This window comes from Homalodisca vitripennis, chromosome 1 (assembly GCF_021130785.1).
Source record: "Homalodisca vitripennis isolate AUS2020 chromosome 1, UT_GWSS_2.1, whole genome shotgun sequence".
Lineage (NCBI taxonomy): Eukaryota > Metazoa > Arthropoda > Insecta > Hemiptera > Cicadellidae > Homalodisca > Homalodisca vitripennis.
In genome coordinates this window covers 95,052,289-95,068,529 of record NC_060207.1, presented here as the reverse complement: position 1 = coordinate 95,068,529, position 16,241 = coordinate 95,052,289, and the positions used below count along the sequence as shown (strand labels likewise).

Below are 16,241 nucleotides of genomic sequence, written 5' to 3'. Positions count from 1 at the left end.
ACTGTGCAAGAACTAAAAGATGCCATTAGGCAGGAAGTGGCAGCCATTCCAAGGGAAGTTACACGAAGAACTATGGACAACTTCAAAGAAAGACTTCGTGAATGTCTTAACAATGGAGGACATCATTTATCGGATATAATTTTCAAAACCAAGTAAAGTGTACTAAGTGATGTAAAATGGCATCATATAGGCTATTCACAAATATAAGTAATTGTTCTGTATGTTTCTTATTCTTTTTGCAAATGCCTATTGAAATCATGGAGGTTTTTTTGCCGGACCCTGTAGAACAGTATGAATTAATTGGAAATATGAGGTGTGTACAAAGTAATTCATACTATTGAAACAAAAATGTATTTCAGCCACACAAAAAACATTTAACAACATAACAAATTTGTACAAAACTTGTTGTTGAAGAGCTCTAAACTAAGGACTAGTTAGGACTAACTTAACTAATGATACAACATTGGAATGGTGAGCAAATACAGGAAGTTGGACAACCAAATGCAATGGTTGGCTTAATGAATCAAATCTGCAAGAATCTAACAGTTTTATCATGGAAAGTATTTAAACATTTCACCTAGTAAAATTGTAAAAAAAGAATGTAAATGACTGACTACACACTATACATTCTACTTGTAATTTATTGTGAAATAAAATAAACTATTGATTAAAAACTTAGCTTAGGGAGACCAACTATTTCTTACTTAAGCATGCAAGGGGAACAATAATTAAAAATACAACAGTACAATGCTAAATATTGTCATTTGGCATGAATTGAAGCAGTAAGAAGGCAGCTTCAACATTTTTGCAAATATTTTAGGTAAATGTAATACAATATGTCAAACATCTGAAATAAAGCAATTACAACCTTATTACTTATTCACTAGCTTAGAATTGTTTTAGAGCTTATTATATCAATCTCCGACTTGTATCAAACATATAACCAGTGGTTTATTAAGCTGATACATCTTATATCTGTAATAAGTCAACTGTGTTCATTTTTTACTTTACTGCACTTACATTCAATATACAAACATGTTTATATATGTTACAAGGTTTCACAACGGAGAGATTTTGTCTATGCTTTGGTCACTAATATTTAATTTTGAATTTCCCTACAGCTTTCAAGTTTTCCCAAAGGTGAGAAAACTGAAGTCCTCACTCAATTGTTACGGAAAAGAAAAAAAACCCTGATAATTCAAAAATGCATTTAATTCCAATGCCCTCAAGAAAAGAATAAACTAATACATTTTTGAAGGAAATAAAAATTATTTTAGTTTTATCCATCAAATACAATATCAAGATAAAAATAAACATTATTAATAATTTTAAATACATTTTTTTATTCTTGTCAACAAACTATAGAGGCTATAGCAATAAAATATGGTTTGGCAAAATGTCAATATCAAAACCGAATAATGAATGCCAACTGTCAATTTTGTACCTGTGACTCTTGTTACTTTTGTAAGCAACACTTTTATAGATGCAAGGACTGAGATTGTGGTATATATTTGAGAGCTGATAAGAGAGTAGGAAAGAAATACGCTTTTACATCTAACCCCTTGTCTCCCCCTTCTCCACTCTCTTGTTACCACATTACTATTTTGAAATACCTTCAAAAACATTGGAACCACCTTTTGCCACCAATAAATGTTAATCTGAACTTGTGACATTTCTTTGTTTGTTACAGTAATAAACTAACAGTTGTCTTGGAATATGAAAATACAACTATAAGCTACTGACAACTCTTTAAGATTTATCTTTTTCTCAATAAATGTGTAATTATTTTGAATAGTTCAACAATTTAATAAACTGATCATTCAGTCCCAATAGTTTGGTAAATGGACTCTACTGTACTTATAACTTAACTGAAAGACTTAAGTATTTAGATTACTAAAATTACCTAATAATTTTTTAACTACAAGATATCTGAATACCTAAATTATTCTATATTTTAAGGCAGGACTATTGTAGAAGAATTAGGAGATGATAATGAAGGAAGAACGGGAAGATGAAACGTAGAACATTTAATTACTGTAGACGAAACTTGCACGTCCTTGCATTCACAAAGCCTTTAAAAGATGGAAAACTCACCAATGTCATTTACAAACATGATTATCTTGCAAAACTTAAAAATGATTATCACTGAAAGCAAAACTTAAAACTACTTATCACTGAAAATAAAAATAATATGTTCATAATTAAATTATGTAAAAATAACTATTTCAAGCACTAACATTAAACAAAATAGATCCAAAATAATACCATGACTAAAACAACACAGCATATTCAGCCTAAAGATAAGTCTAGACTAACATTAAACTACAAAACAAAATTAAAGACAGTGAAACATTGATGACATACATTCACAACAGTGAAGCCAATTTGAATACTTTAGTTTCTATAGAATCTATGAAACTTGTGATGCTGCTCGGGCCTCGGTATAAGTCACAAAAAATTGTAGGTTAGGTATCATTGAAACTGCAAAATGGTCAGGCCTACAATAATTAATCCATCCAACTGTTCATAACTACGGGACTAAATCAAATATAAAAAGTAATAATATTTTTTTTTAACCTTTGTTTGATAACCTTCTACATTTATTATTGTTTTAAAATTTTTCAGTATAGTGACCTGAGTAATCTACATAATTTTGCCATCAATTTGGAAGTTTCGGTATACCCTGGTCATAGAAAGTTTGAGGGCGAGTTGTTAACCAATTGCGCACGTGCTCCTCAACTTCTTCATTGCTCTCAAATCTTTTCTCCCAGTGATTCCTTCATACATGCAAACAAAAAATATTCACAGGGCTATAAGGCGTGTGCTAAAGGGCTTTTCAACTCATTTCTTCCAGTGTATCCCTCGTTGAAACTGCGGTTTGAGGCCTGGCATTGTCATGGAAGTGAATAACATCTCTGATGGGCATGTATCATCTTTTGCTTCGACAAGACGGGTTTCAGCAGTCATTATAACTAACAGTATAATAAGCCAAATTCACTGAACGTTGGTCATGTAGAAAATCTACTAGTAAAATTCCCCTAGAATCCAAAAAATTGTTGCAAGGAAGGGCTTTCCAGCGGAGAGACAAGTTTTTGGCTTTCGAAGAGGAAACTTCTTCCTTTCACCGCCACTCCTTACTTACCATTTTTGACTCGGGAGTGTAGTAATGTATCCACTTCTCATCACATGTAACAATCCGCTTTAAAAATGCCTCCTCTTTTTACTGAAATTGATCCAGAAGCTTTCTAACGATCTCCGACCTGACCTGTTTTTGGTTTTCAGCCAACAAACTCAAAACCCATCGAGCACTAATTTTTCTGAAACCAAGCTGATTACTGATTGAACACTTCCATCATAGGTGATATGAACTTCCGATGAAATTTCTTCCATGGTTTAACTGGTGATCACATTCAATAAGATCTTGAACGGTACAATATTGTCATCTATAAGGCTTGAGCTTGAGCATTGATCATGACTTTTGTTTTCAACCCGTTCTCGTCTATTCTCAAATTCTCTCACTCACATAAACTCACAACTCTAAGACAATACTGTCCCCAAACTGTGGCTGCAAATGAGTTCTAATTTGCGATGGTTTAATGGGTTAAAAACTTTATAATAATAATCCTTAGCGCAACAGACAAAGGGACTTCTTGCTCAGTCATAGCTGTACTGATGGCAATGCCAAACTTGAACACTAAGATAAATAGTAAAATTACTGTTTATAACAGAGAGGCTGATATATCTCAAGATAACATAAAAAAATTGCTAATACAACTAATAATAGTAGTTGTATTAGCAATTTTTTGATGTGGTTTGAAGCAGAAAGATAATTATACAGCAGCAACGTAAGCATAGAAACTAAGAATTTCTGAACTCTTTGTGTTCTTTGCAAGGTTTAATGAACATGTAGAGTCCCAGAACTATCTACAAATCTTTTCAGATATTATTTCTGAAGCAAAGCCTTATGAAAATAATATGATATTATCATATTCAAATTATCAAAAACTCAATAAGTACCCAAACAGCTGTCATTTTATATTTTTTTTTACTTATCTATTTTTAATTTTAGAATGGTTTGTAATAAGTTGAGATTGAGGATATAGCTTTATAACATAAAGGCAAACCTAAAGCTTTATAATTACAGAAAAAATTAAAATTTTTACAAAATCTAATTTAACTATGGCGGTTTTATAAAAACTTTTAGCGTAAATAACTTGAAAAAACACATGGTAAAATTTACATTTTAGACAGACAATTTAATTATAAAACAAATAATTTTTTAAGAATAGTTTAAGAAAATCGGTTGATAAATAAGGGAGATAGTTCACTTTTAAAAATACGAGTGCTAAACAATAACAACTATCATTATGTGACAGCACTGCTAGTGAGCCACAACAATCATCTGTTTAAATTTTAGGTGCTCAATAAGCTGATTATAACATGCCATTGTGTATGGTCATAAAAATGTTTGGAGTTTAACATGGTGTGAAATATAGCATTTTGAAACAGAGCATTTCCAACAATAAAGAGAACCTTAGAGGGCTATTGTTTTGCAAGCATAGATAACTTTAAAAATGCATCACTGAAAGAGATAAAAGCTATTCCCAAATCAAGTTTGAGAAGTGTTTAGAGAATTGGAAGAAGCGATAGTACAAGTGTATAACATCTAATGAATACAGCTGGAAATTTTATTAGATTTCAGGAGCATGAGTATCAACATAATAAAATATCTTGACAATCGGACTCTCTAAACCCGCAAAACTATAACATTTTCATTTCTTTTTTAACATACCTAGTATATGAGTACTTGGCATTCTTATTGAAAATAATAATTCCAATAATACAAAAATTTTACTAAGGAGAGCACGTAGATGACAAAATTCAACTCCCATTACAGATAATAAGTTATTCCTACGCTTTTTGGAAAGGGGAAAAATCTTGAAATACTTCCTGTACATCACCATTATTGTAGAATACGAGTTTTGCTTGTTCTGAAGTATTTATTACTCTAATTAGCTTTATATTTTTGAACCAACGAAGTTGCTTTAAGTGATATTCAAACTGATTCCTTATCTTTGCAACAACATTCAAGTCCTTCTGTAAACATGCAGCATTGTAAAACTACTTCCTTATCTTTCATTTTAAGCTTCACATCATAGCGACATTCAAGTTATTTTTGCATTTTTACAAAATTTGACTCTTCCTTTACAGCATTAAATTTGGACCCAAACCTATGTAAATCCAACCTGACCTCACATTTTTATGCTAATTATTAATAAAGTAAGGTTTCACATTTGTTAGCATTCATGTTGATTCTGTGTCTTTGGAAATTAAAGTTCATTCAATATATTTCTTTTCTTTTTATTGTTTCTATATCTTTGTGGAATCCAAGTTAATTTATTTTTATATATTCATTGCCTGAGCATTAACAAAGTCTATCATTCGAGAGGCTGGAAAAATGTAATATGTCCGTCTGTTAAGCCGCACGATATCTCAACAACAAACTGACCTATACACTTCTATTTTTGCACGAAGCTTCATTTACATATTAGTAATGCTGTTTGATGATGGTGCATGTCATTCCATGGAGTTTAGCTGAGCGTTAACAAATATTTTTATGGATAACCATCATTGCAACGAGAAAACGTAAGAATAAATAAATTTGTAAACAAGCTGAGTATAACCATATGAGATTTTAACATGTGACATTTTAACAAAAGTAAATTATTCAGACAGTAAATTTGTAAAAACCAATAGAGTGAAAGTTTATGTTAAAAGTCTTTGGTTTTGTAACATTTGAGATTCTATTGCATCTGTTTAGTATTCAACTTTGTATTATTGCTAACAGCATTTACTTACTCCTGGATTTTTCCACTGGTTTCTTCCGTATCTTTGTATAGTTCCTAAGATTTAATATCATTGAGATAATCTAATTACTTTCGCATCTTTCTAGACTTCAGATCAGTTATGTTGCTTCTTTGTTTTAAGCTTTCTATGATTATAGGTGGTTTAAAATGATAACATAAGTATTATAAACTCTTTCAATCATTAAGTCTAAATATTTTTCCAAAACACTTATAGTTTTTTCATTCAAGCGGCTTTAGTTTTTTGCTGCATCATAGTCTCTATTACAAGTAACAATTTACAACATGAATGGCAATGCCTCTTCTTATTGAAAATTGTATTCCTATTTTTATGAGTTTCTCAGATTACAGAAGGTTATCACTTATAACTAGCACAGTTAAAGATATATCAATAAAGATGAGGCAATAATCCACCTCACATACTCTGAATATGCAGGTGTTTTTGTTTTGAACAATATTCATATTTGCTTTGATGTAGAAAATGTGTCTGCTGTTTTGCTGCAGTGCACTGTTAAGGATTTAAACTACATAATTTAACACCTCTACTGAATTTCTGTTGGAGCTCATTTCTTTTAGTTGTAACTATAAAGATGAACTCAACTAACTTGTGGATATGAGGCTTTTTTATTTAGGCTACATATTTTGTGCTTTATCAGATTTAAACATCTAATAAAAATCTTTCTCTGCTGAGTGGATGATTTCATTTACTTCAGTAAAAGATTAGCATATTAGCTGATATACAAGACATTCCCTCAATGACATTGTTTGATGGGTTAGTTAAAGATCTACTGATAAACAATAAATATCTGGGTGTCATCACATTTATTAATGGGTACAAAGAAAGGCAATTACTAAATGTTAATTGTACAGAAGTGGTAAAATTCAAACTAAGCTACTGTGTGTTTAACTACTCAGCGAAAATGGTCAGATAAATAGTATCATAAAACTAATCAAACAATTATATAAAACAAATTAAATTAACAACAAAAAGAAAACTTATTATACATAAATATCAAGAGAACTGAGAATATACCGATAATATATAATTGAATAAAGAGGTAACTACCCCCTTTATTATAGAATCTTGACCTAGTTTCACACACATATATATATATATATACTTAAGGCGATCCTTAATAAATTGTAAATATAAATACAAATAAAGTAAATGCGTCCGAGGGACAACACATGACATAGGCCCACCACCTGAGCTGGACACGTACTTCACACAAACCACAAGACCAAACATAACTTAAAAGAGACAAGAAGCTTCATTAAATGAGAAATGCAACATGATTCCAGCCTATTGTTACAAGTAAAATGATATATTATGTTTATTACCGGTCAATACCTTCTATTTGCAATATTTTTCATTTGTATGATTTTTGAACAATAAAGTTTGTCCATTAGAACTTAATAACTAAAATAGTTTTAATTTTTAATCCTATATATTTACTTTTAAATTATGGATGGGCTGATTCTAAAAATTAAAATTATACATTTTAAGTTTATAGCATGACAAAGTATTCTCAAACATGGATACCTGACATTTTCTACTGCAAATGCAGAACACAATAATTAAACTGTAACCAATCCATCACAGATACTTGGACATTTCCTTATAATTAGGTTGAATAGAAATATCAGCTATATGCAGAGGTCCATTCAGGAGCTCTGCTTATCTCTAATTTTGAAATTATACACAACTAAATCCATGCTTAATTTTCCAAACAGCCCATCATCTGATTGTAGCAGGAAATGACAAGTATCCATGAGTATGAATAGTTCCTTCCTAACGTCCAAAATGTAATCTAAACAGTTTATTTTTTGAGCACAAAATAAAACATATTTAACCATCTTAGAACTTTTGTAATACCTTGTGTTATTATGCACTTATTACTTAGATAAATAGCGAGCAATTTCTAAAATTATACTTAACATCTATTTATCTACATGAGTATCTCAAAGTTGATGTGTACCTATATATCGTTTTGTGACTGAAACATAAAATACAGCATAACTCCGGCACAGAAATGTGGTTGAACTTAGTTCACAAAAGAGCCAGGCTTGTTGAGGTCTTGGAAATTCTCAGCACAATGAGCTAAGAAAGAAGAAAATAAAGAGAATATAAAAATGGTTTCTTCATCAAAACATAATTTTTTTATAGTAATACTATTAATATAATATTAACACATTAACATATTTCAAAATCAATCTAGAAAACCAAGTCTGTCATTGGATTCTCCTTTAACACGTTCACTGCGGGTGAGGTTTCGGGACCTCAAATGGAGGGTCCGGCGCATGTGCATGAGGTCTTGGGACATCATGTGCTCATCACTTCTTTCTTTCATTAGTGTGTCCTTGGCACTTGCGTGAGATGGTTAAGGTTATGTTTGTTTTGTTGTATGGGCTCGGCTGAATTCTCGGCACATGTAGTTTACACTTCCTGTGCTCGGCGAGTCTGTGGCGTTTTATTAAAAATAAACGTCACAAGTATGGAATCAAGTTGTATACATTATGTAATCCCCAGGGATTTATGCTTACATTTTTAATTTACTGTGGAGTTTTGGACGATATGGGAGGAGAAGGGCACGCTGCGAATGTTGTTCTGAATCTAATGATAGAAAAACTTCACAACAGCCACAGCCTGTATATGGATAATTATACAGGACATTTGGGTGGCTGGTAGGGATGTATATGTAATTGTAAATACCTAGTTATGCATATAATTTAGCTTTCTCACAATATTTCTAAACATAAGAGACAAAATGTGTTTTTCATGCAAATGACAGTGACAAATCAGGTGCTATGAGCGTGTGAGGTCCCGGGACCTCAAGTTTTATAAATTACCTAAATGAACTTTTCCGGACTATAATTGAATATATTTTACCTTTCTGACAATAATTCTATACATAATAGACAAAATGTGTTTCCTTTGCGCAAGTGATAGTGATAAGTCGGGTGCTGTCTGTGTGTGAGGTCCCGGGACCTCAAGTTTTCAAAATGGCCAAAATAAACTTTTCCAAGCTACAATCAACAAAATACCATCCCCAGTCTACAAGAAAACATCTAACGTTAAGTTTAAACCAAAAATATATTTTAGCATATTGGGTACGTAGTAGGCTGAAATTCAGCAGTGAACGTGTTAACTGAGATCTTTCAGAATAATTTCGGTGCTACTGTAATCTTATAAAACACTCCTTTGGAATTCCAGGACTGTAATCACCCATATCAACCCCAGTCAATAACAGACTTATGTTTTTTGACGAAACTCTTGAAATCAGAAAAATGTCTGGAAGTGGGAAAGGCCATCACAAACGTAGATATAGTTAAAAAAAGAACCACAAGTTGAGGAAAGACGATTCAGTTCAGAGAGAGCTCAAGATGATGCCAGAAGACAGAAGCCATCATCACAAGAGATGGTGTCAGAAAGCAGGCTAAATGTTTAAAGTGCTGGAATGAGTCCAGAACGTCAGCTTTACGGAAATTATTCTGATAATGAATCTGCTATGGCCACTGATGGAGAAAGACAGAGGCCGTCTCCAAGTACAAGGGTTCAACAAAGAAGGCCAGTGCAAGACCCTGAAGAAAAGATAAAAAAAGGAACCATAGGACCTTGTCAAGTGACACCATCAATTTGAAACATATCATAATCAAACATTCTGGCATATTAAAGCGATGGTGGGCTGACAAACCAGATGGGATGGTAGCTGTCACTCAACAAGGTCAGAGCATCTCAAAAAAGATACTAGACAAAATGGCTACAATTCTATAAGATTTGGAGATTTCAGATTAAACATCCGCCTTGATAGCAATTTAATAGCATCAGGGATTTGACAAAAGCAAGATTTTACACTATTCACCACAGATTTTTACCCTTTAAGTGTAAGTCAAGTATAAATCCTGCTGGTATATCTAGTGTGGAATTTCCTGTCTCCCCACTTGTCATTAAAATAAATTTTGACCCTGACAATCCTCTCACAGATTACAAGCTCATGATGGGATCGGGATTTAAATATCAATCTGATTAGTTCGAATCGCTTGCAGACAAGTGGAATTTTATCTGTGGAGCAATGACCATGGATTATCTGTCTGTAAAAAGTCCCAACTACAAATTTCATAATCAGGGCTGATCATGACATTTATCATGATTATGACATTTATTGATTTTGTGCAGAATCCTGATGTTTTAGACATGAGCACCTGCAGAGCTGCATTGAGGAATTCAGGTCTCGAAAATGATGACTGCTTCTTTAAAGAGATTGATTTGCTAATCTAGCATGCTAGCAAGATCTAATTTGACTGGAATCGATCTGGGTCAAGTGAAGCTATCAAAATTAAGTTTAAAGATGCTCTAAAGAAGAAAGGAAAGGACATTAAAAAAATTAAACATAGTCAGACCAGAGAAAATTGAATTTAAAGTTTCCATTTATTTTAAATTCAAAAATTTCAAGTTTAAAATTTCATTTAATTTTTCTAAATTCAAAATCGAGGGGAAGTTTTGCAACACTGATGCTTTTTTCTCTGTCATGTTGTGCTGGCCTTGGTTTTTTCCCAGTTTCTCAACTTTTTTTTATTATTTTGTTTTTTTTTATGATGGATTGTGCTTCTTGTGGTGGCTCTGGTGTTGGGGAGACTTTGAGAAGACTGAGCTTCTTGAGTGCTTATTATGGTTTCTAGTCATTACAATAATAATAACCCACATCCAAAAGATATAGTGAATGCATCTAATTCGATATAATTACAGTACACTATTTACATGTTGCATTCGATTAATCAGTAAACAGAAAATGTTCTATTTACAACATAAAATCAGATCTTCAGGAATTTAATATTTACAAATTGCATGGAACAGACCTAACACTACAAAAAGTGTGATATCGTTGATGGAAGTAATGTATTAAAATGACGCCAATAACAAATAATTTGAAAGATTCATAATAAAGCCATTCCATAGAAAAAACAAGCTTTTATAGTTTAGTTAAATAAATATTATGTATATATATATATATATATATATATATATACATACAAAAGATTATATATACAAATTAAATTAATTACTGTAATTAATAAATATTCAGTATGAAATTTTAATTTTTTTCTAAGTCCCCCAGTCCATATTATAACATTTTTCTTACAACTGAAGTTTATGTCAATTCAAATAAATATATTTAGATTATGTATACTTTGTTACCAAATAATTGGCTAAGTTCATTCATGGTTTAACTAAAATAAATTTATTTTGATACCTATTACAAACACACTAAAAATAAATGTTAACTAATAGATTAATCATTTACAAACTAAAACTGACAAAGATTTGAGATGTAGGGCAATTGTACTAACAGATGGAGAAAAAATTTTTAAGATTTGAAAATCAAAACATTTTAAAACTTTCTGTCCTTAACTAAAACTAATGTTTATCTTAAATCAACATGGGAGTATCAATACATCATATAAAGTTTTTTTTTAAAGAGAATTTTGATGTATGTAAAAATTAAACCTATGAACCGTATAGGTATTTATTATATTACCCAAATTACAAATTTTCAAAAGCTCTATGAAATTGCTAATAGACAATTATTTTATTGACTTTTCACAAGCCCATATAATTAATAATTCACCTTGGTTCCTGACTTCAATTTTTCCTGAATAACTAACAAAATTTAAAACCGACATAACTAATTATGTTAATATATACATATATATATATATATATATATATATATATATATATATATAAATTAAGACTCTAATTTACAGTTTAATAATTAGCACGTTGACTGCTGAAAAATAAGTATATACAATCTCCTATGGCTAAAATTATTTTATGTCAATGTAGTTAAGTTGAGAAATTAAAAAAGTTATGTTAAAGAATCGAAATTAAATCCATATTCTCCAACAAATACAAAAATTTTAAATAAAATTTTTTCAAAAGGCCTTTCCTACTTTAATAGTAAATGTAGATTCTTCAGAATCAAGTAAAAAATATTAAACATTTAAATCATCATATAAATTATATCTTTTTGGAATTAGACCCAAGATTATTAAATTTGACTTGAAGTTAAAATTCAATGTGCCACTTGTTATGCACCTACTAGATTTAATTGGCTGAAATTAGACATGTATTTTAGAATATTTAATAGTTTTAACAAACACAGGATTTAAGGTACAAATCTGAAAAAGCAAATACTCTGAAGACACTACATCAATTCAGACATTTTCACAATCTCTAGCAATGACTATACACAGATGACTATCATACAACATTCATTTCTTAATTTAGTGACTCCACAATTTATATTTGTACAAATAACTGAAAATAAGTTTGATGTACTGCCATAATACAATCTGTATGTGGGAGAAAATCAAATGTATGAAAAAACACACTTTTTTCAAAACATTATTGAGTTAATTTGCAGAACTCACTTAAAAATTTAAGTGACAATGTATCTGTTTGTAACAAGTGTTAAATCAGTGTTAATGACTTGAAGCATTGACCCTTAGCATCAGTTTAAATTGACTAGTAAGTATTATTTGTTCAAATTAAGGTTCACATTAAACCACTTATTTCTCACACATATAAATCAGTTTGCCTAATCTATTAGTGGATTTCAAGATTTTAAAAGTGAAATGTTAGATTCTTTCATATATATATATATCTGATACCTTTTTATCAGAACATGTTATGAAGAAGTATATGTTTATACATAATAAACATAATTGTGAATTTTATGTGAACACTTAATTAAAATATCATTAACATAAGTATATTCAGGGATGAGAAGAATGGTGAATGGTTTTGAACTAAAGCACTGGCAAAAAAATACATTTTTGTACAAGTGTGGTTCTCGGTTTTTTTTTACATATGATGAAATATTCAGAAATAAGTTGAGCAATTTTACATAAAAACACTTAAAAATTTGGTAAACCAATCCAAAAACTTCCCATAGTCTGTGATTATATCAAATTATGCAGGATTATTATTGTGGCGTTGAAATACTGATAGGAATTAAGGCAGTTTTATACAGATTTTAAAACAAAGGTTTGCTAGACTACTGAATCTGGATATTCCACAGTAAAACCATGCGTGCTCAATCATGTTCTAATTTTGTACTTCCTTCGAGGAAAATAAAAAAAATTGAATAAAACTGAGCAAAGAAACTCAACAAATGCACTTGTTTTCTTTATAGGCTCGCTCTAACTGAAAGCTTTCAGAAAACTTTTTCTTAACAATGAAAATCCTGCTCTTACAGAAATAATGCTCTGTTCCGAAGAACTCTACACAGGTGAGTGAAGTGTGGAGATACTACGTGTCGAAAGGAAGGGGTCTCACATCACGCGCTGTCCGCTAACAGTCATTCTGAGTGCGGCCGAGGTTTGATCTGGAAACAGCAGATCCTGAAGTGCCGACACATCTGTCTCACCTACAAAACATTGTGATAATGAGGACACTGCCTGTGACAATTACTCATATATTTTATGTACAACTGATAAGAATTTTTCCTATCTAATTCTTAGAATCCTAGTGTTTGTACTGTTGCTGTACATGATCTAGTACCCCAAACTTTTGAGTGAAAATTTGAAGAAGTACTGAAACATTGAAAATAAATTTTGTAATACTTTGAGCAACTCACTTAATTCAAATGAAGTTTTAATTTGAAGTGGTTTTATTATATTTTATGGGGTAGAATGAAACAATTAGTATGTTTGAAAGTAAATGATACAGTTTATATAATGTTTAAAATTGTGCAATTCAATGTTTAACATTGATATAAAAATGTGAATATTTTGTATTTACTTCATTTAATAATACATTATTTTTAAAATTAAAAAATATAAACTACAATATAATTTATTAAGACAGAAAATGTATTTTTGTATTAAAATTCATCTGAAAGAATTAAATAATTGCATGTATATTTGACTTTGTTAGTGAGACACTAAGCTTCAATAAATGGAATCTGCTACATTCTTTAGTTGGTGAAGACAGGTACAGAAAATACCATATTGAAACATATAATAGAAAAATTTTGTCAAAAACATTACTTGAAACCAATAACAAGAGCAAGCAAAGAGAGTTAGCAAAATAGAAAGGTATTAAGAGAGTAAAACACTATTATAACCACACTTAGAACAACAGATTCAAAAACTGTGTAGTATAAAATATACTACCAAGAAAAGTTCTAGTAGAATAGCCTAAAATTGCTCAATACTTCTGCAAATAATGACATAAAGTATGAAGACGTCAACATCAAGAGAATTTTTAAACATAAACTTCTTGAGGCTTTACATACATCTAACCAACTACTTAATAAATATTCTACCACGGAATCAGTCTATTGACTAACAGTATTAAATAAAAAAATGGTTACTAACAATTATAATTATATTTTGTTTAACATACATTATAATCACAAATTAATAATAAAGTGAGATTAAAAAATAACAATGGCCTAATTAAAATATATTATAAACATTGTTCTACAGATAAAACATTTAAAAAAGACAACAATGTGATTTTATATTAAAATACTAATACTAAAATAAAATTTACAATAACAACAGACATATAAAAGCTGTTAAAAGGAGACAAACACATAATTAAAATTTAGATGGTAAAAAATGAATGTATTAATATCACAGGCCAAAAATTTGTCAATGGAGTAAGAAATATTATCCTTCAACCATCCATCTATTACTTTTTTAACTGTTTCAAGGAAATATTCCATGCATTCTTAGGCAGTTTATTTAATAATTTAATCTTCATACACATATGACTACTTCTGGTTTTTTCTTATCTTACTAATGCTAAATCAAGAAGATGGGTTTTCCTGGTAAAATAATCATGAGATATTTTTTTACCCTTGTAGGAAGGGTATTTAAATATTCATTAACATTGATCAAACAGCAATAAGTTTGGCACAGTCATTATTTTTAATTCTTGAAAATTAATAAACATTACTCTCTATCAGAAACATTCTTGATTACTCTTAAAGTCTTTTCTTTGCCTTGTTAAAGCATTTTGCGCACTGCAACAGTTGCCCCATAGAGTTATTCCATATCTTATGTGGGAATGGAAAAATACATAATAAGCAATACACAACTTATCTGCAGTAATATAGTTTCTTAGTTTCCTAAGAAGGAACACTACTCTGGACAACTTTTTACATAGTTGCTCCACATGGCAAATCCCAACTTAAGCTACTGTCCAGATGAATACCTAATAACTTAAATGGTTTGATATCTTTGTAAATTGTATGGTCTAATGAAAATATTATTTTTATGTTTTTTGGTAATTTACTACTACAGAGGTTTTTAGCAAACAATTCTAAGGCCCTTTCAAAAGCTTGGCTCTCTTCTCTTATTAATCCATCCAAATGGTGATTACTGTTGAAAAGTGTAGTATCATCTACATACAGTATTGTTGTGCAAGGAACATTAGAAGCGAAATCATTGACAGCAATTATGAAAAATAGGGGGGCGAAGGACAGATCCTTGTGGAACACTTTCTATCTTTTTTTACACTAGATCTGTCATTCCCCTGACAATCATTTGCTCTCTATTAGTCAAGTATGATTGCAGCAGCCTTAGCTCTCTGTCCCTAATAGACGAACAATTATTTAAACACAAGCTCATGACAAATGCAATCAAAAGCTTTTGTTAAATCAATTGATAACGCACAGGATAACAATTTATTTTCAAAGTTTATTAGTATTTTATTGATAATATTTTCTACTGTTTTAATTGTATTTTCACCGGGTACAAATCCAAACTGTTCAGCAAAAAAATGATTATTAGCAATAAGAAATGTATTTAACTATTCCTTTACACATGATTTAAATATATTTTACTTACTATAGGAACTAAAGAAATTGGTCGGTAGCTAGATTCACCTTTGTTACTTCAAGCGTTTTAGGATATATACCTTGTTCAAGCATCATATTAGAAAGAAATGTCAATGGTTCCACTATTACATCAATAATTTCCTTCATGAATCTATTAGATAAACCATAAAAATCTTCACTGCAAGACATACTTAAACTGTTAACGTACTTTATAACATCAAGTGGTTTAATTTTATGCCACTTAAAGACTTTACAGACCCTATTTGGACCCTGAGAAAAATTATTTACTAATTCTATGGCTGGTCTATACAATACATCCTTATCAGTGGTTACATTTAAATGACTCACGACATTCACAAAATAGTTGTTAAAAGCATTGGAATCAATTAATATTTCTTGATTCCTTTTTTTTACAATTAGACTCAGTTTTGATCAGGCTCCATGCTGCCTTACATTTATTAGAGAAATTTGTAATATATAAGCTTTTTAGTATAGGCAATTTTATTTTTATATGCTTTTTTTGCAT

At 30.5% G+C, this 16,241-nt stretch overlaps 1 protein-coding gene across 2 annotated transcripts in view; it reads right to left on the bottom strand.

Moving 5' to 3' along the window:
• Positions 1 to 335: 335 nt before the first annotated feature.
• The window catches only part of LOC124367000 (ethanolaminephosphotransferase 1-like), a 56,813-nt gene continuing 40,907 nt past the window's right edge, over positions 336 to 16,241 (bottom strand). The window contains exons 8-9 of one of the 2 annotated variants that reach the window (XR_006922848.1): positions 13,122 to 13,294; positions 336 to 7,965 (exon numbers count right to left, since the gene is read on the bottom strand). Coding sequence is in view for 1 of the 2 variants with exons in the window: in XM_046823664.1 (XP_046679620.1) it covers positions 13,226 to 13,294 (69 nt within the window). In the remaining variant the exon portion in view is untranslated. Of the gene's footprint in view, positions 7,966 to 12,314; positions 13,295 to 16,241 lie in introns of those variants that run through there. The other variant, XM_046823664.1, reaches the window with a different exon arrangement.